Here is a 27,129-nt window from a genome sequence, read left to right on the forward strand (position 1 = left end):
AACCGCGGGGCCCCAGGGGCGGGGCCATCGGGGTGAGGGGCGGGGTAGTGGGCGGGGCCAACCTGGGCGAGGCCTTCGGAGGGCGGAGATCCGTGCGGGCGGAGGCACACCCCGCGGCTAGGCGGGTCCCGACAAGGGCGGGCCCCGGCACAGGCTGTGACCGGCTGCCGGGGTTGGTGCCTGGACTGGGCGAGCCCTGCGTCCGAGAGCTGAACGGCTGCTTCCCGCGCTGCGCCCGGGTCCGTGGAGCCCGGCGCCCTTCGAGCCGCTGGCGCCATGGCCTCGGGGCTGCTGGAGCTGTGCAACTGGAGCACGCTGGCCGTGTGCGCAGCGCTCAAGCTGCCTCAGATCTCCGCCCTGCGGGCGGCGCGCAGCGCGCGCGGTCTCAGCCTCCCGAGCTTGCTTCTGGAGCTGGCGGGGTAAGGGCCTGGCGGCCGGGGTGCCCGCCCTCCCTCGCCTCCGGCCTGCGGGAGCCCGGAGAGCGGGTGTAATTAAGTAGGGGCGGGGGGAGCGGGGCCGCGAACCCCTGACCGGGGGGAGGGCGCCTCCCGGGGCCACGCACTGCCGCTCTTGCTTTGCCGCCCGCCAACCTGTGTGGTCAGGCATTGGCTGCGCACGCCCACTTACCAGATGAGGAAACCGAAACCCAGCGAGTCATCGCGCCCCCATGAGTGGCAAAACCAACTGCCTGGCTCGGAGCAGGGCCACTTGCTCCTGGAGACTCTCCTATACAGTCACCTGTCGCATAACGACGTTTAGGTCAACAGTGGACCGCCTATCCTACGGTGTTCCCATAAGGTTACAATGGAGCCAAAAGATTTCTGTCGCCTAGAGGCCTCTTAGCCACGGTACCGCCATAGGGCCCCCGCAGTGCTCACTGGTGTGTGACGCTGCCGGTGTGAGCAAACCTACCCACCGCCTGCCCGTCGTGTAAAAGTGCAGCCGTGCCACCACGGCCGTGGGCTGCACCGGCCAGGCGCGTCTCAGCGCACACGCATCGTGTTGCGCTCTGAGGTGTTCGCAGGACGGAACTGCCTGCGGGTGCGCTTCTCAGAGGATCCCCCTCCTTAACAGGGGTTTGACTGTACTGAGACCTCGGTTTCCTCACCTGTGCAATGAAGGGCTGGACTTTTCCAAGGACCCTGTGGCTTTTTAAAACTCCGAGTTGGGGGGTGGGGTGGCGCGGATTGGGAGAGTGGAAAGCTCTTTGAAGGCAGTGAATGGAGAAGGGGCACTTGATTCGGTCCGTGAAAGGTGGGCAGAGACCAGCAGAGGCTGCTCCTAGAGACGGTTCATCCATCCCAAACCCAGGGCGAGTGCCCTGGCTCGGTATTTAAAGACCTAAATGCAAACGCACAGTGGTAAAAACTTGGTTGGGAAAACTCGAATTAGTGGAAAAATCTAGCATGTGACACCCAGAGGTGATGACCCTCCCCACGGGCCGTGCTAGGCTCTTCCTGCTTCTCTCCTGCCAGCCCAGCCCCCACCCCCACAGACCTCCCCGCAGGTTTGGAGGGCCTGCCCTCCCTGGGGGGCAGCCTGGTGTGCGGACCCCAGGATCGGCGGGCACTGCAGGCTGGAAAGGAGGGAGTGGAGCAGACCTGGTGGTGGACGGATGAGGGGCCCCCGCCCTGAGGGACCTGCTCTGGGCTCCCGCCATGTGAGAGGCTTGGGAAAAGCCTAGCCCAGGGGAGGCTGTGTGACCCCCAGGGGTTTGCCAGTGGCGCTACCACATGGGCTCCCAGGCGGGATGGCTGGGATTGGGGAGTGGAGAGGGGCCCTGAGGGGTGGGGGACACTGGCGCACAGTGGCCCTGGTGTTTGTTCAGGTGGGGGAGCGTGGTGAGGAGGCTGAGGGCGTGGGCTGGAGGGCGGAAGGCAAGGCACAAGAGCCTCAGTTCCCGGGAGGTCCCTGGGCCGGGGGAGATGAGGCTGTCCCCCGGGGGCGCAGGGGAGACTGACGCGCCTGCAGGCTAGGAGCCCGGCCACACTCCGCCCCTCCTTCCCGGGACCCAAGGGGTGAGGGCTCGCCTTTCACCCAGCCTGTCCCCTATCTCCTTTACCTCCCAGTGTACCTCAGCCAAGCCCAGGCCTCTGGCAATGGAACGAGGCACCTGGACAGGCGGCTTGTCCAAAGGTCCTGCAGGGATCGGCATGTGCTTGGAGGCTGGGGTCATGCTGGTGAGAGGACTAGGCTCAGGGGGGACCCTGGGGACTGGCAGGGGTGGGGGCCGGCGAGGGGCCCAAACAGACTGCCGGAGGAGCTGCCCACAGGCAGCTGCTGTCATTTTTGCTCCGACTGGAACAGCTGCCCGGGGCAGGTTCCGGCTCTGGGGCCAGGCACACCGGTCTGTCTTCGGTCCCTGGCAGCTGGTTGCCCTCTGTAAGAATCATGCGTAAGTGACCATCCTAAGGAACTTGACAGAGACCATGTAGATGATGCCCACAGCCCAGCCGGAACTGGATGCTCCCAAAATCACGGAGTTTATTAAATTCACTTTCCATCCTTTTCACCGTCTCCCCCCCTGACATCTGGGCTGCAACCACCAGATCTAAGGTTTGGCCGACCAGGCCTCACCCTCGGGCGCAGCTGGGCCGCCCTGCACGGCCGGCCCAGGTTCAGGTGCGCCCTCCCTCTCCCCAGGTTCCTGGTGGTTTTCCGGTACCACTGTTACTATGAGTACCCGCTGCTGACCTGCCTGGAGTACCCCCTCCTCATTGTTCAAGGTAACCAAGCCCTCCACGCCCAGGGCAGCCCCGGGCCCCTCCCCCCTCTCACTGGAGCCTCTCCCTGCAGATGTCACCCTGCTGCTCTACATGTTCCACTTCCAGGGGAGCGTGCACCGCGCAGCGCCCTACCTCGCCCTGTATCCTTCTGGCATCGGGGAGTCGGGTGCGGCCCTGGGTGTACCCGCTCGCAGTGTGCGCTGTTCTGCAGGGCCCTTTGCTGGACACGTGCCTTTTTGGTGAAACAAGGCTCCAAAGTGCAAGACTGCGTGTGAGCAAATATGTTTCCGCAACCCCGAGATGCCCTCGGGCTGTCCCTGCTCGGTGGCCCCCCCTCTGAGACCAGGGTGCCCGTGGGGGCTGGTTTCTCACTGGAGTCAGAGAGAAGGGGGGAAATCAATCAGTACAGAGTTTCACGGGCCACCTGTTTGGCAGGAGATGCTGCTTTGATAAGGTTGGCCCCTCTTGTCAGCGCCTAACTGGTGACCTGACAGGGGCGACGTCTGCATGGTCGGGGATTAAGCCAGAAGTTAAAGTCACCTGGGGCGTTCCCAACCCCAGGAACAGCCTGCGTCCCCAGGGTTCTCTGTGCCTTCTTCCCTGGTCTGCTTCTGTTCTGCTGGACTCCTGGCACGTGCGCACGTGCAGCCGGTTTTGTCTCTTCCGACTCTGACCAGTCCTAGCAGAGCCACCCCCGTTCCACACCTGGCTTCCAGGTGGAGCCCCGTGGGCACGGGCCGCAGGTCGGTGGGGCCGCCCGCCCAGCCGCTTCCTTAACACTTGGCAAGATTCACAGCGGCGTGGTTCATCCTCGCCGTGCGGAAGTGGATCATAGACCTGGCCATGGTGAGTCCCGGCCGTGAAATGGCGGTCCGTCACTGCGTCCTCTCCCTGCCACCTGCCCTGCGAAGAACTTGGTAGATCAAATGTTCAACCTGCGTGTTTTTCAGCTATGCCAGGGGATGGTGGGAAGAAGGCGCAGTGTTCTCCCAATAGTAAAAGACATTAATTCTCACTTCAACCTATGGGAAGTTTTTTTACTTCCTTTCTTGGGGTTGAGAGAACCAGATCCGGGAGAGAGTTAGCAGCAGCAGAACGAAGAACTGAGTATAAGTTAAAGAGCTTCCTGCCTCGTTAATAATTACATATTGGCCACATACTTATGGTTTTGCTGAATTTGTTCTCCCCCTCCTCCCATTTGTTGTCCTCCTTGGAAAGGGGTTAGCCCTATACTTTTTTTCCTTCCTGGTTAAGGGCCTAATATTCTCATGCTCTGAGAGCAAGATTCTGATAGTAGGTCAGGAAGCATTTGACCACAGAGCTTCTCTCCCAGGTGACAGAAGTGAACATATCTACCCATCAGGAAGTGACAGAAGAGACTGACTGGAGGTCGCAGGTCACTGCCTGCCGCACACAACTCGTGACTTTCACCCCCTTCTCCCCCGACATCCTGTCTGTGACCCTGCCTTCGAAAGTGGTCTTAACGGTGTTAGGTTTCAGCGTAGTGAGAGCGCGAATAAGTGGGGTTGCGATGTTAACAATGCATAATTTTTCAGTGTAATTATGTCCCAAATATAGTACAGGACATGCTTAGGTTAAAAAAAAACATTTGTTGTTGATCTGAAATTCAAATTTACCTGGGTGCCTGGTATTTTTATTGGCTAAATCTGGCCACCCTCCAAAAAGTCTCCTGGCATCTCAGGAGCTGCTTTGGCTGGCCAAGTGGGTGTGGCTCTGGCTCTTCGGGATGACACAGGTTGGGAAGGAACCGGGGCCAGAGGCCAAAGGCCGTGGGATTGTTCTATTTCGTTTGTCTCTTCTGGGCCCTGAGTTCTCAGTGAATGCACCTGGCGCCCTAATAGTTCATAAAATAGTTCCCTTTTTTCCCTCGTGGAGCTGTTGCAGGCCCTGCCGGCTTCCTGGCGCCTACTCCGTGGCAGCCACGGAGGCATTGGGGACAAGATGTGGGCTTGAGGGTCATGGAGCTGCAGAGAGGAGGAGGGAGACCTCGGGCTTCAGAAAACCTGAGGTCCCCTAGGGGAGGGTGCTGCTCGAGTTCATGAAAACCCGGGTCTGGAAGGTTTCCAGTCCTAAGGCTTTCGGAAGCAAGCTCCCGTTCAGACGGAGGAATCCTTTCCACGCAAGTCCTGACCTGTGCTCTCGCGGTGGAGTTGGCACTTCACACCTTCAGTGTGCGTTCAGGAAAGTTAGGGTTCCCGGGCTCATTGAGCGTGATCTCCCAGCAGCCTGAGCACCTTCTCCTTCCCAGGCCTGTTCTGGCTTAGACTCTGTTACGGAACCACCTGGTCCCTTGCAGTTGAATGTGTGTAATGAGACTGTCCAGGCCTTGGTTACATCCCCAAAGGAACCGCCTTCATGATTCTAACGTTGGCGTTTTGTCCGGGAAGAGGAGTCTGGCAGCGTGTCCGGCAGGCGCTGTTAGCCTCTCTGGGCGGCAGCCTACCGGAACGCGGCCCTGTCCGATGGCACGCGCGCACGTGCCCTGCGGGGGCCCGAGCGGCGCCCTCCCTGCCCCTCAGCCACCACCCTCCACCTGCCTGTGCTGACCCTGCTCCTGGCTGCACCTGCTCCCCGGCACTCCCTCCTCCGCCTCCTCAGGTCACCAGCCTGTGCAAGGACCTCCTTCCTCACAGGTGCCCCCGCTTGGGGCCCGTCTCCCAAGCCCCCTGCACCCAGCTCCCAGTGCGCCCTGCCTTCGGAGGGGACCTCAGGCCTGACCACGGGCCTTGCCCGTCTACTTTCCCGCGCTCCCTCGCCCGAGTGAGCCCTCCTCTCCGCCTCGTCTCCCTGTGTTCGCGGCTGCCATTGCATTTGCCAGATCGCTTTGTTCTTGAGAATTCAGTCATTCAGCCGGGACTTCCGGAGCGACCGCCACAGGCCAGGGCTGAAATCCCCGCATGGAGATTTCCTTCTGGGGAGACGTAAGAGAAGGAGCCGCTCTCCTTCTGCTACAGCCTGGAGTGGTTCTCAGCCCTCATCTTAGCATCTCTGCAGCTGGACACAGAGAAGACTCCTCCTCCTTTGCTCCTCAAACTCGCTTTGTTTGCGGGCTCCCAGGACACCTGGCCGCCTGTGTCCCTTCCTCCCGCTCCTCCTCATCTCCCCGGCCTCCTTCCTCAGAGGCCTCAGGGCTCCGGCACATTCGCGGACGGATCTTGAGCCACAGACGTCTCCGCTTGTCACGCCAGCCCGAGGGTCTGGCCCCCAGTCCCCCGCGCCCTGCGACCTCGTCTCTGTGATCAGCAACCCCGATCGGTCCCCCTCGCCCCAGCCCCAGCAAGGCCAGGACCCCTCGCGCTTGCACCTCCCTCCGCTTCTCTTTTCCTCAGACCCCACACCCATTCCTTAGAATACACCGAGTCTGAATACTCCGCCCCCTGCTGTTTCTGCGGCCCTGGCACAGGCCCGGGGGGGGGGGGGCAGTGTCTGCCCACCGGTCCCCTCCCAGCTGCCCAGCTGCCGCCTGCCTCCCTTCCGGCTGTATGCAGCCTGCCGCTGCCGTGGGCGTTTGTAGGGGCGCCCCGGGCTGGCTGGTGGCAGTCCCTCCTCGCAGGCCTGCTTCCTGGCCACCTGGGCTCATTACAGGAGCCAGAAAGTCAGAGCCGCCGCCCTGGCTGCCGCAGTGACTTTAATTAAGAGCCTGTCAGTTCAAAGCAATACCGCATATAGATACATACATACATACATACATACGACTTCCTTTTATTGGCGGGGGAGGGGGCGGGGCGGGGGGCGGATGCGCCGTGCGGCCAGGCCTGGTTCCTCTCTCCCGTCCTCGCACAAGCCCCAGGCCTGCGGTTCCTCGCCCGCGGCGCGGTGGGTGGGTGCCAGACAACCCTCTCCCTGTTGGCGCTCTGTTTCGCCACAGTGGGTTTTGCCCTTGCACAAATCGGTCCTTAGTTGACCTGAAACTTTGGCTTCAAAAGCGCTTCCCGTCTCTAGTGCTCGTTTTTTAATGAAGGGACTCCTAACTTTCCCCCTTTTTATCTGCACACAGAATTTCTGCACCTTCATCAGCGCGGCCAGTAAGTTCGCGCAGCTGCAGTGCCTGTGGCAGAGCCGGGACTCGGGGGCCGTCAGCGCCCTGGCCTGGGGCCTCGCTTCCTACACTTGTGCCGGTGGGAAACTACGCGCCGCTGCGGGAAAGGGGCGGGGCGGGGCTTCCCAGCCCCCAGCAAGCGCCCAGCAGAGCAGCTCCTGGGGAGGTGGCAGCAGGGGTCTGCGTGTCCTCGTCCCTCCAGATTTAGTCCTTTGCAAATTGCTATTCAGATAGACCCTCCGAGTGGGCTCGCATGTACAGAGCTGACGGAGTAGCGCCCACTCTACATTTTTTCTGCCAGGGCCACGCTTCAACTGCTGAAAATAAGCGAAAGCACACCTTTCACCCCAAATTGAGCATGCTGTTGAGTTCCCCCCTCTCTTCCTAGAAAAGCATCAAGAGCGTGATTATATTGAATCCACTCTCTTGTTTTAAAATTTTGAACCCCTGTGACGTGACAAGGCCCTCCCAGCCCGCTGCCCCGGGTGGCCCCGAATCGCCCCGCGGGTCGTGCGTCGGCTGGGCCGGCAGCGCGGCCGGCTTCCCTGCAGCGCACGCAGTCGGGTGCTGCTGCGTGTGCTGCGCCGCCGGAGTCTCGGGAAGGGCTAGCGTACATCCCTGACCTCGAAATGGAAAGACGTTAGCTAAATACCGAAATGCCGGAGGAGCGAGTTGCTATTTATGACTTAATATTTTCTTTTATAGCAAGAATAATAACAACCGTAATGACCACCAACGATCTTACAAGTAAGCCAAATGTTTTCCTGCCCCTTTTTCAATGTTATGCCGTTTTGCCTCCTTCGTTTGTAACCGTCTTGGGGCCTAACAGATGCATTCACGGGGCCCCACTGGAGGAGCCCCTTAGAGGCCGGCCACGACGTAGTGCTGGCCTCCATCAGTGGCCGTTTCTGCCCTGAGCTGAGCGTCTCCTTTTGCAGTGCGTGGCAGAGAAGATGCACACCCTAGTCGCTCGCTGTCTCCGTGGAGACGGATAGTAATCACACAATGAGCGATTGGAAAATATTGTGAAATGTGTTTTGAAAGAATAGGACAGGGCAAGCACACAGGAGCCAAGAGCATGCTAGGCCTGGCCCCCGAGAGAGCACCCCCTGGAGGGCTGGAGGAGCTCATGCAGAGCCTGAGGAGGGAGGAAGGAGGTGCGGGCCACGTGGCCCCGAGCACTGCCCGCAAGTGGCAGATGGACGGCCTTTTAAAGCTGGGGGGTGACAGGCTCATTGGACTCCGTGTCCTTGCCTTTTTTTTTTTTTTTAAGGGATACTGTGATGGAGAAAAAGATGAAAAGATGAGTAATTCCTTAGGCTGATTTTATAACTCCCAAATGTATGCATAAAAAGATTTTGGGAAAAGATGAAAACAGATGGGGTCACCTATTCTATGAAATATGTCCCTGACCCATAGGCCCTTTTGAAGTAAGGGAGCTCGTTGTTACTTGAGGGCTGGACCTCAGAGCAGCAGGATGCAGGTTAATCCCTTCCTGGAGGTTGTAGCTTTGGCTGGACCGCGGTCCAGTGGCTCTGAGAGGGTAAATGTGTTGCGGTCAAAGGTCAGCTCGGATCAAGTGAAAGGAAACCAGCCGAGCCTGTGCCCTGGGACCCGAATTCTTGGCATGGGAAGAAGAGTCAGACATAATGAAACCAGACCGACCTACAAACTGAAAATGAAGCTTTGAAGATTGAGAATGTGCATTATGACTTGTTTGCGTCCAAGGTGACAGCTGTTCCTGAGTGTGATCAGTGCATCAGGAGATAACCTTTCACGGCTCTTGGCTAGCCTCAGCGGTTTCGAACCACAAAGGCGCGTTCTGTCTCACAAGCCTTCCTGCTCAACGTTCCTCAAGGTCCGCGTTTTCAGCGCTGCCTCGGTGTAAACTATGCGGGGGCCGCGTGTGTGCCCATTTTCAGGATCATCTCAGCAGACTGTGCTCTGCGACCTGTCCTTCACACCGAGTGTTCTGGCACGCCGCTCGCTACCCTGAGAACTGAGTAAAGCGGCTCTAAAACGTTACAATGCCAGCCGCAGCCCGGTGCCTCCAATGTAAACATTGAAAAGGATAAATTATTATTCGTGAAGTCAGGCCAAGTGGCCAGGTCAAGTAGTCATGACAGGAGGAAGATCATTTTCCCAAAAATATTGGGAACCAAATTTGGAACTAAAGTTGTTCAAGTTCCCATGATCCGTAGTTCTAAGTTTCATTTTGGGGGGTGGGGGGCTGGGTAGTGAAGCTTTATCACTTGAGGAATTACTTAGGTTTCTAGAGCAGAATTGACTTCATTCCATTTTGTGAAAACCATATTTAATGTGTACTTTTTCTCTTTTTGAATGATTTCAGTGCTTATACGTTTTGTGATCATGCTGGCTCTAAATCTGTGGGTGACGGCGACAGTGTTTTACTACCGGAAGGCGGTTGCCAAGGCTGAGTGATGGATATGTGATTCTTACACACGAAGTGGCGTTCGAATAACTGAACCAAAGGAAGGAAAGCCTCATTGCTAAGTCAAATCTTTTATAAACTTAATCAGTCATTTCAGAAGCTTTGAAGCCAAAAGTATTTTAGATTTGAGGCATTCAAACACTTTTTCCAATGTAATTTCCCACCCCGCCTGCCCCATTATTAGGTTGTACGGGCTCAGACATGATTGATGGAGATCATCCAAGAAGTCAGTGTGAGATCACTTTGACCCATACAAGTCATGATCAGGTTCTCTCCAAACAGCTAACTGCATCTACTTTTCAGCTTTCCGAATCTTTTAAGAAGTAAGTCCTCTGCCCAGCACAAGTGAGCGTGGAGTGGGAGTTTGCTCAGTCAGAAGTGGAATTGTAATAAATTACCAGGGTTCGCTTTCTGGGACTAATGCCTAATTGTAACACAGGTGTAAGAGGATGGCCTTATTGTATCTAATACAGCATAACACCTCCTTCAGTTGGAGCAAGTATATCGGGGCAAGCAAAATGTGCCTGGCGTGAGTTCGCATACCAAAGCAGCCCTTGAGCTTCACACTGTGCCTTTCAGCAATTCCTAACAAAAGGTACTGTTTGATGCCTTCTCTGTGCTGAAGCAATTCACACTCTGATCCAAGCGCAATGCTGACGTTTTTAAAAGGGCTGCACCCTCACAATTAACCGTTATGAGAACTTGGTATAAAATAGAGCTAACCTCGACCAGGTTGTATATATTGAAAATATATACAGTAAAGGCTCTTGCTGGGTTCTGCCAAGTTTTTATGGGTTTTATTCTCATTCTAGTCGCATATTTGAAACATGACAAGATTATCGTACACTGTGTTTTTCTATGAAAGTTTATAAATCCTAACATTTAAAAGCTCTCTTTCCCCTTAGAATTGAATGGCATTCTTCTGGGGTGTGTTATGTTGGGAAATGCCCCGTCTGGTTTCAGGGACTGTAGCTAACAGGCGAGAGGGCCCCAAGGCTGGAGCTAATCAAGGAGGCCTTAGGAAAACCGGCCGCTAAGGAGACAAACCTGTCCCAGGGCAGGGGCGCACCCCCTGCTGCCCCCGGCTTGGCCCTGTGCTAGTTGGTACTCAGTGATCGGTACGACCTCAAGAGGAGGGACAGCCTAAGCCAGACACAGCCGATAGGGGCATCTGGGAAGAACCTGGGGGGCACAGAGACAGGGCAAAAAGGCCTGCATCCCTCGGCTCGGCTTGGACAGGGCCAGAGTCCTCGTTCTGTCTGAACGAAGTCTCCTGTCTCTTGGTGGCTCGCCCCGCCCATCCAGCTCAGGCTTGAAACAATACTAAAGGCAGGTACAGCCCTAAACTGGAGTAGTGGTTCCCCAGGAAGGAGATTTACATTATTCATGGACCCTGACCTAAGGCGGATCTCCTCCTTATTCCTTCACTTGTTATCTATGATCTTTATCTGTTTTCTGTAAACATAGCCTCTTGACATTGATTGATGAGCTTTGTTGTATATCCCTGCACAAATGGTTCTCAATAAAAGCCTTTGGAAAAGGGCTTGGGCCTTCTCCCCTAGAGGGGAGAGCCCTGTCCCCTCTCTTGGCAAACTCATGTTTATCCCCCGCTCTGTGACACCCCCAGGACGGGCTCTGTGGGATTCAGAGCCCCGCTCCCTCCTCAGCCGGCTCCGGACAGTGACCCTCAGATCCAGGAGTGCTCTGCGCAGCGCTGCCCGTGACGCGCGCGCGCGCGGATAAAACAAATGATGTTTGTTAGATGTTTTGGTTTCCTGTGTAAAATAAACTTTCATATTTTGAACGCCGTCTTAAAACTGTTGTAATGTAATTAGTTTTCAGTTATGTAAAGTGCCATTTTAAAAATATGAACTGCGGTTAATTGTCTAAAAGTAAAGAAATCATTCATTCTGTAGTTTTTAAAATCAGAGTTGTCCCTTTAAAAAAATACCCAAGCCCATCTTTTCTCATACTCAGGTACACTCTGACCATTTGGATAAATACAAATCATGGGATTTGAATCCAGCACATTCTGGCTTTTAAATCAGCGAAGGGGCACGGGGAGGGGCTCGGGAGCGCGGGGGACGCACACGTCCGCTCGCCCTGCTTGAGTCTCAGGTACGTCCAAGGTGTCACCTCAGGTGTTACTAGCAGGGGGAGCCTGGACAGTGGACTGGGAGTCCCCCAGGGTTTCTGTAAAGTCAGCTGCTCCTCAGACGCTGCTGGGCGGTGAAGGTCAGGTCGTGTGGACCGTCACCGCCGGTGGGAAAAGTAAGAGGGGAGTAGGAAGCTCCCTTGCAGACGTGAGAGGCTAAGCAGCAGCGGCAGCAGCAACAGCTATGGAAGCAGCCAGGATCTGCGGTGCCTGCTGTGCATGGGTGCTTGGCTTTCATCACGTCATCTCGGGTACAGGTTGGAGCAAGGAGGCTGGTCCCCATTCAATGTGGTCCTGGTTGGCAGTTCCTGGTCTGACACAATGCGGTGGCTGCCTCTTCTCCCTGCACGTCTTGGGCTCTGTTTATCCTAGTGGTGGCCAGGACCTGGGCCCCAGGGCAGGCCGCCCTTCCCGTTTGGGGAGGCAGAGCCCGCCTCCTCTGGTGTGGAACAAAAGCGGCCGCTGAGCGGCCCAGGACAGAGCCGCTGGGCAGGGTCGGCCGGCGGAGGCAGGGCTGCAGGAAGCAGGTTGCTGCCTGGCTCTGAGCCTCTCCCGGCGCAGGCTGCTTTGCAGGAAACCCGGGGTGTGGCGGATGTGGGTTGCATTCCCAGACTGTAACGAAGGCCGTCACCTGGCAGGACCCCTCAGGGCGAGGACGGGGCCACAGGGCCAGGTCAGCTGCAGGCTGTCCCCCGCCCGCCCCCCACCCACCTGGGGCAGCCCCGCCAGCCGCCCCCGCCTCCTCCTCCTAGACAGGCTGCAGCTCATCGTCCAGCTGCTGCTTCCGGACGCCCTCCACGAAGCGGAAGTCCAGGCCGGTGAGGGTTTTCCCCAGAGGCGTGTCCAGCCTGCTGCCCACGACCCGGTTCGTGGAATGGGGGACCATGTCGGAAAAGAGAGGCACATGCTCCGGCAGCTTCCCAGGCTCCTTCTTATTGCCCTGAGGAGAGGGGACAGCTCACGTCACATGGGTGGAAAACTCCTAAGACGCCGCTTCACCTGTGGTGGCAGTGCCACAGGTTTTGTTGCCGCTTTTGTTTTTAAACAAAGCGGCCTTTTACTAGATCGTTAAGGCAATGCATTACAGGAAGGGACCCCTGGTCCACAGCCCACCCGAGCTGCAAACGGATAAATCGGAGCGTGAAACCGGTCATCGCGCACAACAACACAGGATCACCTTGATCTGCATGCAGAACCCTGAAGTTCACTTGACCGAAAGTAAATAAAAATAACACCCATCTTTCCATTGCGAAAAGCGCTGGCTCTTGAGAGGCGGAGCGTGGAAAGACCCATCGCTTTCCTGCTGGCCTGAGTGTGGAGCTGAGCAGCCTATGAGGCTGGTTTTGGGTTTTGGTGGATTTTTACTTGAAGTTTCACATACACACAGAAAAGCATGTAAGGGGTCGCTGTGCAGCTCCATAGACTTGCGCAATGTGAACATGCCCGTGGTGCCCCCGCCCCGCCCCCACCCCTCCCCCACCATCAGGATACAGAACAGGGTCAGCCTGCGGACACCTCCTCTCGCCCTCAGTCCCCATCTCCCGGCCTGGTCTCAGCTGCTGACAGCACGGGCTGGTTCAGCCCAGTTTGGGACTTTCTCTAAATGGGATCACGTCTGGATTCTGTTGCTTGAGAACGTTGTAGAGACTGGTCCGTGTTTTTGTGTGGTTGCAGTTCATGCATCCTCCTTGCTTAGCGTATTCCGTTGTGCAACTTCTATGAAGACCCCTCAAGTTGTGGGGTGGTTTCCAGTCTGGGGCGTTCCGAGGAGAGCCGCTGTGGACATGCACGTGCGTGCATTCGGTGCCTTCTGCAGCCGATGTGTGAATCAGTGACAGACAGCCCATGGGGATTCAGAACAACCCGATGCGTGGGCAAGCCCACGGCCCTCCCTGCCCCGTCCATGGTGAATCTGGTGCTCCCTCGTGTTGAACGGAAGTGACAAGACTAGTTATGCGATGGGATCCCGGCCTTCACCTGCGAAAGCCGGGCCCGGTGGCCCCACTGCTGGGCGTGATACCGGCTTCAGGGGGCAGGTTGCTACGCAGCCCCGGAGCCCTCGGGTGGGTCGGGCGGGAGAGACTCCGCAGGCTGGAAGCTGGAGCCGGAGCTCGGTGTCGGATTTCAGGTCCCATGCCCTGAATTTTCTGTCTCTGATCAGACGGAAACCCGGTATGACCAGCGATGACGACGCAAAAGCTTCCCCAAAGCCTGTGTGGCCACCGCTTTGGTTGACTCGCTACCTCCTCATTTTCCAGGTGGTTCTCTGACCACTCTGCTTATGGCCAGATTCCTCCTCCCATGGGCACATCCATCCAGCACAACGGAGTTTACCGGGCACTGAGGGGCGGGGGCAGTCGTGCAGGAATGAAGTCATCTTTGTCCTTTCTCTTAGGGAGACCCCAGCCTGGTGAAGTTGGTTTCTGCAACAGGACATGCTACACCAAAGGGACGGGTTAGATCCCTGGCCGGTGGCTCTCCGTTGCTTGGGTGCCGTCCTGTAAGCTAAAAGGACTTAGGTTCAGTTCCTGGTCAGGCACATGCCTGGGTCACAGGTTCCATCCCTGATCAGGGTGTATGGGAGGGGCAACCAGTTGATGGTTCTTTCTCACGTCAACGTTTTTCTCCCTCTCTCTCTCCCTGCCTTTCTCTCTCTCTAAAATCAATAAGCATGTCCTCAGGTGAAGATTTTTAAAAAAAAAACAAACCAAAACAGAGTGATCTGGTCAAGCCCACAGAAGAAGGAGCGATCCCCCAGGAGAGAAGGCACTCACGTGGGGTCTTGGAGGAAGAATAAGAGTCCATCAGGCTGGCAAGGCGGGAAGGGCATCTCAGGCAGGGAACAGCACGCACGCAGGCATGGATAAGAGAGTGCGGGGTGTTCTGTATAGGGTGAGCGGGGAGGCAGACTTATTGGCGGACTTGAAGTCTGGGAGAGGTACGGTCAGGCTCGTGCTTAGGAAAATTACTCAAGGAGGAGAGAGCGGAAGGGGTGCTCTTCGAGGCAGGAATGAGCTCACCAGGTGTTCCCCCCAGCTCGTCGTCCGCCTGGGGCACGCCCCACGCCCCACGCGCTGCTGACATTCCCAACGGGAGGAAGCCTCAGCGGCAGGTGCCCCCCTTCCCTGTTGGGTCATCTTAACAGAATCAAGAAACGCCGGGAAAGATTAACTTCTCATCACGCCACGTGTGTATTTTCTTGCCCACCAGATCCCAAATTTCTTGGAACAAGACTGCATTATGGGTCTCTGTACGTCCCAGCACCTAGCACACAGCAGAGCCCCGTCAGCGCTCAGTGAGTGAGCACGCGTTCAGGTGCGCACTCGGCCGACGGGAGCGGGCCCTGTCTTACCATGGGGTCGTAGTCGCTCAGGAAACTCCAGTTCTCAGCCCTGGAACGGAAAACACGTTGGCAGCGCTGGAAATGGAACTCGTATTTTAATCTATTTTGTACAAGTCACGCAGCTCTGTAAGGCCTGTAGTAACAATAGTCCCCTCGGCCCCAGGCCTCACAGGCCCAGAGCCCCACGGGCTGGGGCCCATTTTTAGCCCTTTCGCGGTTTCTGCACTGCTTGGAGCTGCCCCGTCCGGGGAATGAGGCGGGGCGCCCAGCCTGTCCCGCCGCGGCCCCCCGCTCCGCCCCCGCAGCCTGGCTGAGCAGCTCTCTGAGCCGTCGTGGGATCCGGTGGCTGCGTGAAGGGACGGACGTCCTTCCCAGGGGGTCAGCCAGCCGGCGTGTCTCTGTCCCGGCCCCCCGCACCCTGTCCTGCCAGGCCTAGCTGTAGGGGTTATTCCAAAGGACTAGAATGAACAGGGCGGGCTGCACTGGCTATGACCCCGACCCTGCCTGCTCTCCCTCCCACCTTCTGGGCCCTTCTCCCCCACCCCCGCCCTCTGCCCCCTTCCATGCTTTCTGCCCCTTGGCCCCAGCCTGTGTCCATCCATGCACTTGGCCAGGCCTCCCTCTCGCCCTCGGTCCCTCTTTCCCCAGAAGCTTCCTGACCCTGCGTCAGGCGGGGGTCAGAGGAGGAGGGCGGGTCGGGCAGGGCACTCACCAGCGCCGCTGGCTCCGCTTCTCGGCCTCCAGGAGCTCCACCCACAGCTGGTCCCGCTGCACGCCGTTGGCAGCCAGGGCCTCCTGCCCAGCTCGCGTGGCCCGGCTGCCAGCGGGCCTCCTGCCTGCTGCAGGGCCACCGCGGGCGGTGGGGGCGGCTGAGGCTGCTGGCCTGGGGGCGGGCAGTCGGCACCCAGTTGACATGGTTTTCTGGAGCCCAGAGATGGGGTGGCTCCCCATGGGTGCAGGGGTGTGTGTGAGAGAGAGAGGGAGAGAAAGATGGAGAGAGCGAGGTGCACTCCTGCCCGAGCGCGGACCTCTCTGGGCTCCCCCTCCGCCTGACACCAGGGGAGCCCGTGCAGAGGTGTCCGCCCTTCTGGACCCCGAGCTCTGAGTGGCCGATGGGGACCAGCACTCCCGGCTGGGAGAGCTGTCGGGCCCAGCTGTGTTTTGAGCTCCTGCCTGTGTTGACAGTTGCCCTGGGAACAGTGTGCCCAGGAAGCCATGGACCGTCCGTGCGCTTGCGCACATGCTGTGTGTGTGTGTGTGTGTGTGTGTGTGTGTGTGTGTGTGTGTGTGTGTGTGAGTCTGAACCCCTGGGTGGGGCAGAGAGAATTCCTGGGTCTGTGCCAGGCCCAGCTCAGCTGTCCCTCGGTGGGGACAGGGGTCTGCCCCCCTGGCTGGAGACCTCAATATAGCATTGGCAGGGAGAGGGGCCACAGGCCTGGGCTCCCAGGCGGGACATGGGTTTTGGACCCCGCTTCCTGGTCCTCACTCACTGCTGTGGGACCTTGGGCAGCCGCTGCTTTTCAGGGGGCAGGTGAAGTGTCAATAATACTACTGTTGGGCCCCTCACGGGTGCCACAGGCAATGGTGGCCATGAGGGTGCCTTATGGTTATGGACCAGGGTCACGGGAGGCATTGCTGGGAACAGGGGCGTAGCTGTGAGTGTGGGCCCGACGAGGGGACCGGAGCGTCGCTGCCGATGGAGCCCCTCCTGCGCCGCCCCGGAGCTTTCCGCGGCTCAACTCTTTGCCTTGCTGGACCCTCCCCCCGACCTCTGTGACCATCCGTGGCCCAGATTTCTGGTCCCATTCTGCAGATGAAGAAACTGAGGCCCTTGCCAGCAAGATGGAGCAGCCACCCCAGGTCACTCGGTTAAAAACTGGCACCCGAGGCCGGGACCCTCTGAAGGAAACAGTGAGAACCCACGGTGCGGCCCGCGTTCTGAACGCACAGCTGCGCTGCGCTGCACTGCCCTGACCCAGACGGCGCTTGCCCTGCGGCCTGGCCCCTCCTGCTCTGGCCCAGCTGACCTCCTCACACCCCCTCAGGGCTCCTGCCCCGGCTTCGGGTCTCCCTGCTTCTTGCTCTGCGCCACACGTGTTGGCAGACCCACTGTTCTTTCCAGGAGGGGTCTCTGTGGCCGCCGCTGGGCGTGCAGCGCCATCTCTGCAGGGCTGGGAAACGGGAGCAGAGACTGTGCAGAGCTGTGCCCAAGGTGCCCTGGGGCACAAGGAGGAGCTCAGCCACCCCGCCTGAGCTGCGCCGCATGCCAGCGCCCGGCGCCCCTCCTGGGCTCTGCATGCAGGTAGGAGCTCCCAGGAGCCAGGTCTTCGCAGCTGCAAAGGATCTGCCAGGTGGAGAAACGGGCGGGTACAGAGGCCTGGATGCGCAAGAGTCCAGTGCTCGGGCTGGGACAGGTCTGTGCTCCGTGACTTGGAGGTTTCCCAGTAAAGATGAAACTGCAGAGACTGGGGGCCAGGAGCAGGCTCCCTGGGTGGCCATCCCCTCTTAGGTGTCTGTGTCCGCAGCTCGGCGAGGACAGGCCACCTGTCCGGAGGGTCACCACCCCAGCCATGGAGTGGAAATGCCGCCTGCAACAGCGGGTCTGTCTATATTTCAAGGTCCAGGATCCGCTGAAGAAGGTTATCTGGAAACTGGGTTGCAGACATGTCTGGAGCCAGGTGTGAGCCGGGCTAGGCCCTCTGGAACCCGCAGGTTTCTGGTCCCTTCCCGGCTCTGGTGGCTGCTGACAGCCGGGCATCGGCTGGCCCGCAGCTGCACCGCCAGTCTCTGCTGCCACCGCACGAGGCCTCGCGGGGTCTCTCTCTTCATGTGGCCGTCTTTTCGAAGGGGCACCAGTGGGGTCCACCCAACTCCAGTGTGACCTCATTGGAACCAATTACGTCTGCAAGGACTCTGTTTCCAAATAATGTCACATTCCGGGGGAGAGGCCGTAAGGCCTCTCATATATGGATTCTGGGTGAACATGATTCAACCCATGGCAGGTTATACGGATTTTGACTCCTTCTGCAATGTGTTGTGTATGAAACTAGCTTTTGTTCAGCCCCTACTGCGTGCCAGGCGTTTTGCGTCTGGTGTCTTCCTTTGTCACCCCATCTCATCAGGTGACTAGCGTCAGTTTCACTTCATGGATGAGAAAACAAAAGCGTCACAGGGCCCAGTGGCTTGTCCAAGGAGGGAGGCGGCGAGTGAAGGGTCTGGGGTCCACTCAGGCCTCAAGCCTGGGGTGCTTTCTGCCAACGGCGGGCGGCAACGTGCATGGTGGCCTGGCACCAAGCGCCGCCCCTTTGTTCCCCAGGAGTCTCCCTGGTAATTTTCAATAATTAGAGTCTACATTTCAATACCAGCCTCGCCTCTGGGGGCTCACGAAAATCTTCCCTGAAAGACAAGTGCATTAAAGAAAGAAGTATTGCATTTCCGGTTGGAGGGGGGTCCCCTTGCGTTTCTCAGTGGCACATGGCAGCCATGGGGGGTCCTACCTGGATGTGGTGCGGAGCCTTGGGGCTCAGGAAAACCAAGGCCCTCACTGATCCCACAGGCCAGGCCAGGACCAGAACCCCCACCGTTCCTGGTCACTTTCTGACGTCATTTGCATCCGACGTAAACGGTTTAACTTTGGCTGCCGAAAGTATACTCTCAGTGGTTTGTGTTTGGTAGACTCTGGGCTCCTGGTGGTGGGGCCGCTTTCAGCCCTGGAAAAATGTTCTGGGGCATCCTCTTTATCATCCCTGTTCTGTAGCTGAATGCGTTTTAGGGAAGTCGAACCGGGAGTGACTGCAACACTCGTCTGGGGCAGCAGGGGGCAGCCTAGAGCTTCGCATCCTCCATCGCCTGGACTCAGCAATTTCCTCTCCACCCAGGGCGCCGGAAAGGAGCTGAGCGCCTCTCTGATTTGAGGCACTTTGATTCACTGTGACCACCTCTGATCGAAGACAGGGAACGAGGGTAATGTCTGGAGAAAGTGCCCATGAAGGAGCCCAGCGGGCCGGGGCCAAGGGGCAGGGACAGAGAGGCCTCAGGGATTGGCAGGTCTGCACAGGGGGCACTTGAACGTTAAATGACTGTTCGGGCTGAGCCCTGCCCAGCAGAGCTGGCTGCCTGGCTGTGGGGGCTGGCCAGGCCGTCTCTGACGGAGGCCGTGCTGGCCACAGAGCTGAAGTGGCCGTGAGCAGTCAGGAAGAGCCGGCCTCTGGTGGCCAGCGTAGGGTGCTGGGTGAGTGACAGAGGGCGGGGCCTGGGCAGGGGGCAGTTCAGGCCTTCACATCCTTCAAGGCCAAAGGTGGGTACCTGCTCCGCGGACCGGCCTGGAGGGGAGCTCCTCACCCTTCGTTCCCGAGCTCTCCGTGTGCACGTCAAGGGAGGCCCGGGCCGCAGAGCTGTGGCCCCGGCCGCAGCCTCCTCTCCTGTCTGTCCTGGCAGCCGCAGGCCTGGCCCCGGCCACCTGCCGCGTGGGTTCTGGGGCCACGCAGGACCCAGCCGCGGGGAGGCCTGGGTTGGGCACCCACCACAGTGCACCCCTGGCCTGGCCCACCCGGCCCTCAGGTGAGGCTGGAGGGGCAGGGGGGCCGGTCACGAAGGCTGTCTGACCGGCAGGCCTGACTGCGGTGCTCGGTGGTGCGGCGCCCTGATGGCTCTGGTGCAGGCAGGGCGCCTGCTCGCCGCTCTGCGGGCCTTGAGGGCCTCGGAGGGCTCCCTCGGCCTGGCGGGGGTGCCGGCCAGGGCTAGGGCACAGCCGCTGTCAGGGGTGCCGCGGCTGGGCCGCGGCCTCGCCCCCAGGCTGAAGCCCGCCCCAACGTGGAGTCGAGGGGAGTGTGACATCCCGGGCACCGAGGGGACCTCCGCAGAAACGGCTGCTGCCAAGGAGTCTTGCTTGAGACGGAACCGATGCTGGACACCCCGCGGTCCCTTCAGTTCCGAGGGTCTGTGATTCTCAGTTCTTTCCCTTGGACGGGCCTCAGTGTCCTCACAAACCGACCAGTGGGGCGTTGGTTCTCAGACTGGACGTTGGGAGCTTGCTAAGCTGCAGAGTCCTGGGCGCGACCCCAGAGTCCCTCCAGCATCCACCTCCCAGGGGACCTGGCCCCTCCCCCTCCAGTCCCCGGCCTGAGTCCCGGGAAGGCCGCCTGCCTCCTTTATCTAAAGGGTCTGTCCCTTCTCCCCTGTCCGCTCCAGCTACCCTGTTTCCTGCCCATTTCCCCTGCGAGTAGCTTGTCATCTCAGCCCTTCCAAACCCACGGGAGTCCCTCCTCGCCCGTCACCTCAGCAGCACGCGGCGGAGGGATGGTTAACTTCACGTGTCGCTGGCCGGGCCACGGGGCTCCCAGCCACGCGGTGGGACATTAGCTGCCGTGTGTCTGTGAGGGCGTCTCCGGATGGCGCCACTATTTCAAAAATCGGTGGACTGGGTAAGGCCCATGGCCCTGGGTCCCCAGGGTGGCGGCCACGTCCAGGCAGCTGCAGACAGGACGGGACAGAAAGGCCGAGGAAGCGGGGGCTCGGCCTGAGGGCTGGGCTGGTGCGTCGGTTTCTCTGGCCTTAGGACTTGAGCTGAAAGACCAGCCTTCCTTGGGCCTGAGTGTTCGGATGAGGACCTGCGTACACCACGGCTCTCCCGGGTCTCCCGCTTGCCGGCTGCAGGCCCTGGGACTCCTCGGCCTCCGTAATCACAGCGGCCGATTGCTCAGAGCAAATCCCCTTACACCCCTGGGTGCATGCGCCCTGGGGAGCCCTGGCTGATACGGACGGGTCTTACCGTCTCCGTTGGACAGGTGAGGAAGCTCAGGCCCCAGGGGGGTAGATTGGGGACGTCAGAGCCGGAGCAGCACAGACTCGACCCCCTTGCCTTGGTGACTGAGCTCGGTGGCTGTCCACCAGGCCGGGGTCTGTGCACGGGCGCCACAGCCTCCCGGGGACCGCTGGGCCCCTGGAGCAGTGAGGAGGAGGGCTGGGGGCGGGGGAGGAGCAAAGGACGGAAGGGGAAGCTGCCTCGTTTTCCCTTCCGGAGAAGGGGTGTGTGTGTCCTCGGCGCTGGTGGGTGGTGAGCCTGGGACAGAAGCAGTGACGAGGAACGGGCCGTGGCCCTTCCAGAGGGAAGTGTCAACACTGGGGCCGGGCAATTTCAGGCTGTTGTCCCATTTGTCTTTGCCCCAATTCACGGATGAGACACAGGCGCGGAGGGCCTGGCTGACTTGACTGCGCATGCGCCAGGCTAGACTGCCGAGCGGCTTGGGGCCCTGCCCTCTCCGCTCCTGGCTCAGTTTCCCAGGACACATCCTCAGTTCTTCTCCAACCGAGGGACAAGGGACGGAGGGGAGACTGGGCAGAGGACAGCCTCTGATGGCGATTGGCAAGGTTGGAAGCCAACGGAGGGCGAGGCAGAGTTAGCCTTGGGGCTGCAAAACCGCATCAGGCAGAACATTTTATCCACTGATGGAACTGTCACAATTCCCGGCTGATTATTTTGTCAATATCAGCCTTGCTTTGACTACTACAAAGGCCAGCAGCTGCCTTAGATACATGTTGGTTCTACAAGCTGGTGGGGCATCTGTACACAGGAGGGGTCCCCAGGAGCCTCCACAGGCCTCGCCTGGACCCCGGGGTGCGCCTTACGGTGCAGCAGCTGCATGGTCCAGGAGGATATTTGCTGCCGGCAACAGACTCTAATGGGGACTGGGGCGTTCGAATTCCAAGCCCCTCTCCTTGGAGGGATGGGGGCCCGCTGGGAAGGAGGCTGGGCCGGCATTCGCATCTTGCATTATCCTAGGAAGCGAGTCCTGGAACGGGCTGCCTCTTGCGTTTTGCATTAGGGCTGAAATTCACTCAGTGGCCTCGTAGACCGAAAGGGGTGGGACATAGAGACAAAGAGCAAGCACTTAGGGGTCCGCCCTGGGGGAGCAGCAGCCCCAGCCCTCGCGGGCACCGGGAATGCTGGGAGCGGAGCGCCAGGCAGTGCGGGCGGGCGGCGAGGCCCCAGCGCCTCCGGGGGTGGTGGGGGAAGGCTCAGGCCCAGTCCCCGTGCATCCCTTTCCGGGGTTTCTCTCTCAGCCTCGGTCTCACTCCCTCGGATGAAGGTGGTCATAAAATCAGTCCCCGTGCAGGGTGGCACCCAACGGGAAATGGCACAGTTATGCATAAAGTGACCGGAAGCCCTCCAGATGGAGTGGCCCCAAGAACACTGCTGTGGCCCCCACCGCTGGCTGGCTAGTCTCGCCGCAGCACGGAGCCATGCGTCGGGACGGGCCCTGCCCCCCTGAGCCGGGGCTCCAGGAGACAGGCAGCCATTTGCAGCTGCCGCCTGGCCTTGCCAGGGGTTCTTTGTTCTTTTTGTTGTGTCGGTTGGAAACTGGTTTATCTCACTCGGCCTGCCAGCAGGGCTAATTTTCACTTCCTCAGCGATTATGCAGATCTTAGATCAAAGGCTTACAGCTCATTTGAACCCACCCGTGATCGCTGTCCCCAACAGAAACCGAAACAGAAATGGTCCCTGGTCCCTGGGCCCCCGTGACCGCACCTGTTTGCCAGCCCACCTGGCTGGCCCCACCTGCCTCTTCCTGCCTGTTGAGCCTGGGAACTTGCTGGTCTCGTTCACGCCATTCAGGCCTCAGTGCAAAACCGCCCCCTTCCTGAGCCCTAGTGACAAGCCCCTCCCCCCAGCCCTCCCACAGCCTCTGGCCCTGGGCTCCTTTCTCTTCCTCACGTGTGTCGTTCCCATGTTATTTCCTTCCTTGCCTGTTTCGCTCACTGAAGGTGAAACGCCACAGGTGCCTCTCGGGCTGGAAGGGTGCCCAGCGTGGAGAAGATGCTCAGTAAACACCTACTTCCTCAGGAAGTTGTGCAAGGAAGGAGGGACACAGGCGCCTCCTACACAGGAGCCTTCCCTGTTGGGGTCATAGGGTTCCCTGGGGACCCTGACGTCACGGGGCCAGCCCCCCCCAGGAGGCCGTGGTCCCCTGCAGCCTCTTCCCCGCCCATTAAAGACACCTTGCGGACTGAGGGCTGCTCCCTGGCCTGTGTCCTGCCCTAGAGCTGGCGAGCGCCGGACTCCGACGGCCCCCTGAGTCGCGGAGGGTCTGCCCCGACGGCCAGCGAGTCAGCCTTCCTCCAAGGCGAGCCGCCAGACCCCCCAGACGCCGCCCTCCACCACGGCATGGGTTCCAGGTACCCCACCTTCTTCTCCGCGTATCAGGGGCCCTGCAGCACACCAGGATGCCCTTCGAGGCATCTCTAAAACCCTCGCTGTCGCCTCTACATGTTAGGCTTCGGGGTGGAGAGGGGATATGTAGTTTTCATCAGCCTCTCAAAGGCTCCTGGACCTCAGAGTGGTCCAGAAGCTTCCAGAAGCCCAGCTGTATCTAGACTCTCAGGCCAGGCCTGGTGTCCATGGTGCACGGGGGCTGTTTTTCTCCTGGATGACCACTGCCCATTCTGGGTAGCAATTTCGGTTTGAAGGACTCACGTTCCTACTCAGCTTGTCCCCAAATCCTCACAACGCTGTTTCTCCAGCAAGTTTAATTCTCTTCCTGTGACTGAGGAAACACGGCCCCGGCGGCGTGGGCTTTGACATTGTGAGGCCGTGCCACCTGCGGGAGCAGGTCCCCAGCCATGACCCCTTTCCCTGGCCCTTCCAAGTCCGTCCTGCCCTGCGGTAGCCAGTTTGCTGTCTTGCAAAGCACACAGCCTTTTTTTCCTATTAACATAACTATGCGCGTTTTCTTTTGGTAAATATTGGCCTGCTATTTCCTTCCCCAGCCATTTATTTTAAATGCGCATTCTTATGTTTTTGGTATTTCTCTCATAAAGAGCATCCAGCCTGACAACGGCTCTCTTTTAAGAAGCTAGTTTAGTCCATTTGTATTTATTACAATTATTGCTCATTTGAATTTTTCTACTTATTTCCTATTTTCTGTTTATCCTGCTTTGAAAAATTTGCATTTCTTCTATTATTGTAAAATAAACTCTATTTCTCTCCTTTAACTCTTTGAAAATTGCCTATTGTTTTAGTATTTAAAATTTTAACCTATGTGCGTAACTCATTTTCCAAAGATCTGCAATTTTTCTATCCCTCTTCCAAACATTTTGCATAAAATACCAAAAATTGAAAATGTTTCACTGTAATCACTTATCCAATTTGACGAGGTATTTTTTCCCCCTATATTTTAGTTCCGCTGTGTTTTATTTCCCCCTCAAATTAATTATAACTTTGATTTAGTCACTGCTTGTTCAGCTTTCCTGGCATGTTTCCTCCTTTATTTGCTTATTTCAGTCCTTCTTTTTGGGTTCAATTTTCCTCTTTTTGAAACACTTCCTTCAGCATTTCCTTTACGGATGATCCATTGGGAACTTCATCGGTTCCTAGGTGCCTGTAAATATCTGCATTTTTCATCATTCTCCAGTGGCGGTCTCGCAGGGGCGCACAGTGATGCTTTCCTCGGTGTCCTGCTGGCCCACGGCTGTGGGCGCCCTGAAAGGCGCTGCCGCTTCTCCGCGCCCCTTCCCACACCCCCGCGCGGCCGTTGCTCTTTGGCGCGTCACTGCGGCTGAGGTGTGACCTCCTGCCCGAGACGGCTCCCCAAGGCTGACCTTTCATTAGCCCTGAGCATGTTGGTTGTGCGCTGTTCCCGTTATTTTTGTCCTCCTGGAACCTGCTCGGTGCGTGTGTTGCTCTTTCATCCTGTCCTCTGTCTCTCCTTGTCCTCGCCCATGTTTCCCCCACCTCTGTGCCTCCCTCACTGTCACACCGAAGGCACCCGTGGCCTCTGTCGTTCCTCAGCCCTGGGTGCTGCTGCGGCTCTTTTGTTGTGATGCGAATCTGTGGAAAGACGCGGGATTTCCTTGCTAAGACAAAGATGACTGGGCTCCATGTCTTCGACAGTGCTGTCACCTCATGACCTTATCACAGTGACAGGAGCTCTGTCCCCAGGGACCGCGCACTGGGTCCCGCAATGAGCTCTTCCTTTTCCACAAGTCATCTAAAAACCACTCCGTATTGGAATTTTGCTCAAAACCCATCAGTCTTGCCGGTGTGCTTCTAGAATCCACCTTTCCCTCATTCCTGGAAACGGGATGGCGTTCCCTGTCCTCCGGCCACCGGCCTCGCTCTCCTCTCTGCGTTTCTTCCCTGTTCCCGTGTTTGAGCTGCGATGAGGCCTCCCAACTCCTCCATTTTCCCGCATCACAAACCGCCTAGTTCCAAAGATGCAAAAGGAGTTAACGTGACCAGAAATGATGCCCCCCATCTCTCTCTTACCTGGGGACGGCCGTCGCTCTGATGGGAGAAGCCTGGTGACAACGATGTGCAGACCCGAGGTGCGGTTTCCTCGGCAGATGTCGCGTGGCCCAGGGGAGGTTAAGGACGGAGCTAATGGAAGAAATAAGTGCCACGCACCCCAAACATCGAGGATCCGGGAGAAACCTCCAGAGCAGGAGAGGGAAGGAAGGGACGGAGAGGGGGAAAGAAGCCATTATCTCCGCCCTTCCCAGGCCAAGGGCCAGACCCTCGCGCCAGCCCCGCAGCCCCCGGCGGCGTCCGACCGGCAGTGCAGCCTGAGCAGCGGGGGAGGGCTGCCTCCAGCTTTGTAACCTGCGGAACTTAATTCTTTATTCGTTTTACGTTCATCGAGGCTCTCATCAGCCTTTTAAACATACGTTATTTTTATTGCTTGCTGCCCCTTCTGGTTTAGTCTTTGCACCTGCAAAACGAGGGCTCTGTGGTATCTCAGGGAGCAGCGAACCCAGACTTAGAGCCCCACCTGCGGCGACGTGAGAAAGTGCAGGCACCATGGGGGGAAGCCGGGAGCCTCCGTGGACAGCGGCACTGTTACCGGCCCGCCCCTTCCCCCACACCGCGGGCGTGGCGCGTGCCCATTTCTCCCTTTAAACGGGAAGGTGAGGGTGGGCAGCCGAGCTGTGAGGGCAGGGGCAGCCACGGAGTCGCAGCCGCAGCTTGGCTGTTGCCGTGCCAGTGGGTCACACCGCCCCGGTCCCTCCCCAGCTCGCCTCTGGGCCGGTTCCTCAGCCTTCCAGGGGCCCAGGCATTTGCTGCAACTGCAGCAAGATTCTGGCAGAGCCAAGACTGAAATTCCACAACACAAAAATATTTCTTCTAATATCTCAGTGGGGACCACAGACAGCTGCTCGTGGCTCAGTGCCGAGCCCCGCAGTCGGGCAGAGTGACGGAGGATCCGCGGCACGCTTCGGCGTGGAGTCTCCTCACTGTTCACCGACGGGGCTCGCTTTGGCTCGGCACACGTGGCGGTGACTGTGAAACAGGGAGGCGCGTCCCAGGGTCCCCGTAAGGCACTTCGTCCTCCCAGAACTCACCTCGGGCTGTTTCCGACGGTCCCTTCACGGTCAGGGACCAAAAGGGCTGCTTGAGGACCCTCCCCAGAGTCTGCGCCTGGTTTGGGGGCCCAGCTTCCTGCTCTGTGTCCCGAGCCCCGTTCACTCCCCACCAGCACGGCCCAGCGCCCAGCCGGCCTCCCTGCCCGGCTCCAGCACGTGGCCCGGAGCACCCTCCGCGCCCAGCGCCCTGGCCGCGCCCCTTCCCTATGTGCCCCTCTCACCCTTCACGTTTTGGCGCCGGCCCCCCTTTTCACCTCCTTCCCACTTCCCTCCTGGCCCCCCTTCGCTCCAGCCACACCAAACCACGCGTCACTCCCCAGAAAAGACGCGCCTGGCGAGCCTGGAGCGTCATCTTCCCAGAACGAGCCTCATCCTGCAGGAGGACTCAGCTGTCCCCGTCACTGAGGAGCCTTCCTGGCCGCCCCCCACCCCTGGTCTGCACAGAGGCGCTCGCCCCCCACCACCCCTGCCAAGAACGCTGCCTGCTGGTGGCCGACATCGGGGTCCCCTCCCAGGAATCTCACGACGGCCTGAGCTCATGCCTCGCCAGGGGCCACCTGCTGCGCTGACCGCTGCGACCCCGTCAGGCCTGGCCGGCCGCCTCCACCCAGGACGGCCCGTCCTGCGTCCCCCTCCCCCGGCAGCGGCCGGTCTCCGGGTGCTCCTGCTGCCCTGCCTGCCACGCTCCCCTCTTCACAGCGTACCCCTACCCGCCCGGGGCGGTGGAGGCCTAGCTCAGGGGCCTAAGTAGACAGCGTTCCTCTCACGGACGCCAGCAGAGTGGGCTGGCCCCCACAACCCCCGTGAGCCAAGCTGAGGGCGCCCGGCGCTCCCCTGCCCCACCCAAGCCCACGCCCCAGGCCTCCCCTCGGGGCGCACAGCGCAGGCGCAGGCCCAGCAGGAGAAGAACGCGCTCACCTCGGCTGCCGGCCCCTGTGAGCAGGACGCCTGCCGTGACCGGTGGTGGTGGCCTCTTGCTCTCTGTGACCCTCCGCTGGCCCCTGCAAAGTCCTTAGAGAGAATGTTCTCCGCTCC

General features: G+C 59.0%; 2 protein-coding genes across 2 annotated transcripts; one reads left to right on the top strand and one right to left on the bottom strand.

The window, feature by feature from the left end:
* Positions 1-193: 193 nt before the first annotated feature.
* SLC66A3 (solute carrier family 66 member 3) lies at positions 194-11,010 on the top strand. Its single transcript, XM_054569662.1, has 7 exons — positions 194-419; positions 2,644-2,726; positions 2,797-2,866; positions 3,515-3,572; positions 6,745-6,865; positions 7,492-7,533; positions 9,137-11,010. The coding sequence occupies exons 1-7, from the start codon at positions 277-279 to the stop codon at positions 9,226-9,228; spliced, it is 609 nt and encodes a 202-aa protein (XP_054425637.1). The 5' UTR covers positions 194-276; the 3' UTR covers positions 9,229-11,010.
* Positions 11,011-12,141: 1,131 nt separating this feature from the next.
* On the bottom strand, positions 12,142-15,687 carry CUNH2orf50 (chromosome unknown C2orf50 homolog). The gene is made up of 3 exons (XM_054566587.1): positions 15,449-15,687; positions 14,746-14,785; positions 12,142-12,333 (listed from the first exon to the last, which is right to left on the bottom strand). The coding sequence occupies exons 1-3, from the start codon at positions 15,685-15,687 to the stop codon at positions 12,142-12,144; spliced, it is 471 nt and encodes a 156-aa protein (XP_054422562.1).
* Positions 15,688-27,129: the final 11,442 nt, after the last annotated feature.

The sequence above is a fragment of the Pteronotus mesoamericanus genome, unplaced genomic scaffold (genome assembly GCF_021234165.1).
Source record: "Pteronotus mesoamericanus isolate MK-2021 breed Mesoamerican mustached bat unplaced genomic scaffold, CSHL_Meso_final contig_101, whole genome shotgun sequence".
NCBI classification, from domain to species: domain Eukaryota; kingdom Metazoa; phylum Chordata; class Mammalia; order Chiroptera; family Mormoopidae; genus Pteronotus; species Pteronotus mesoamericanus.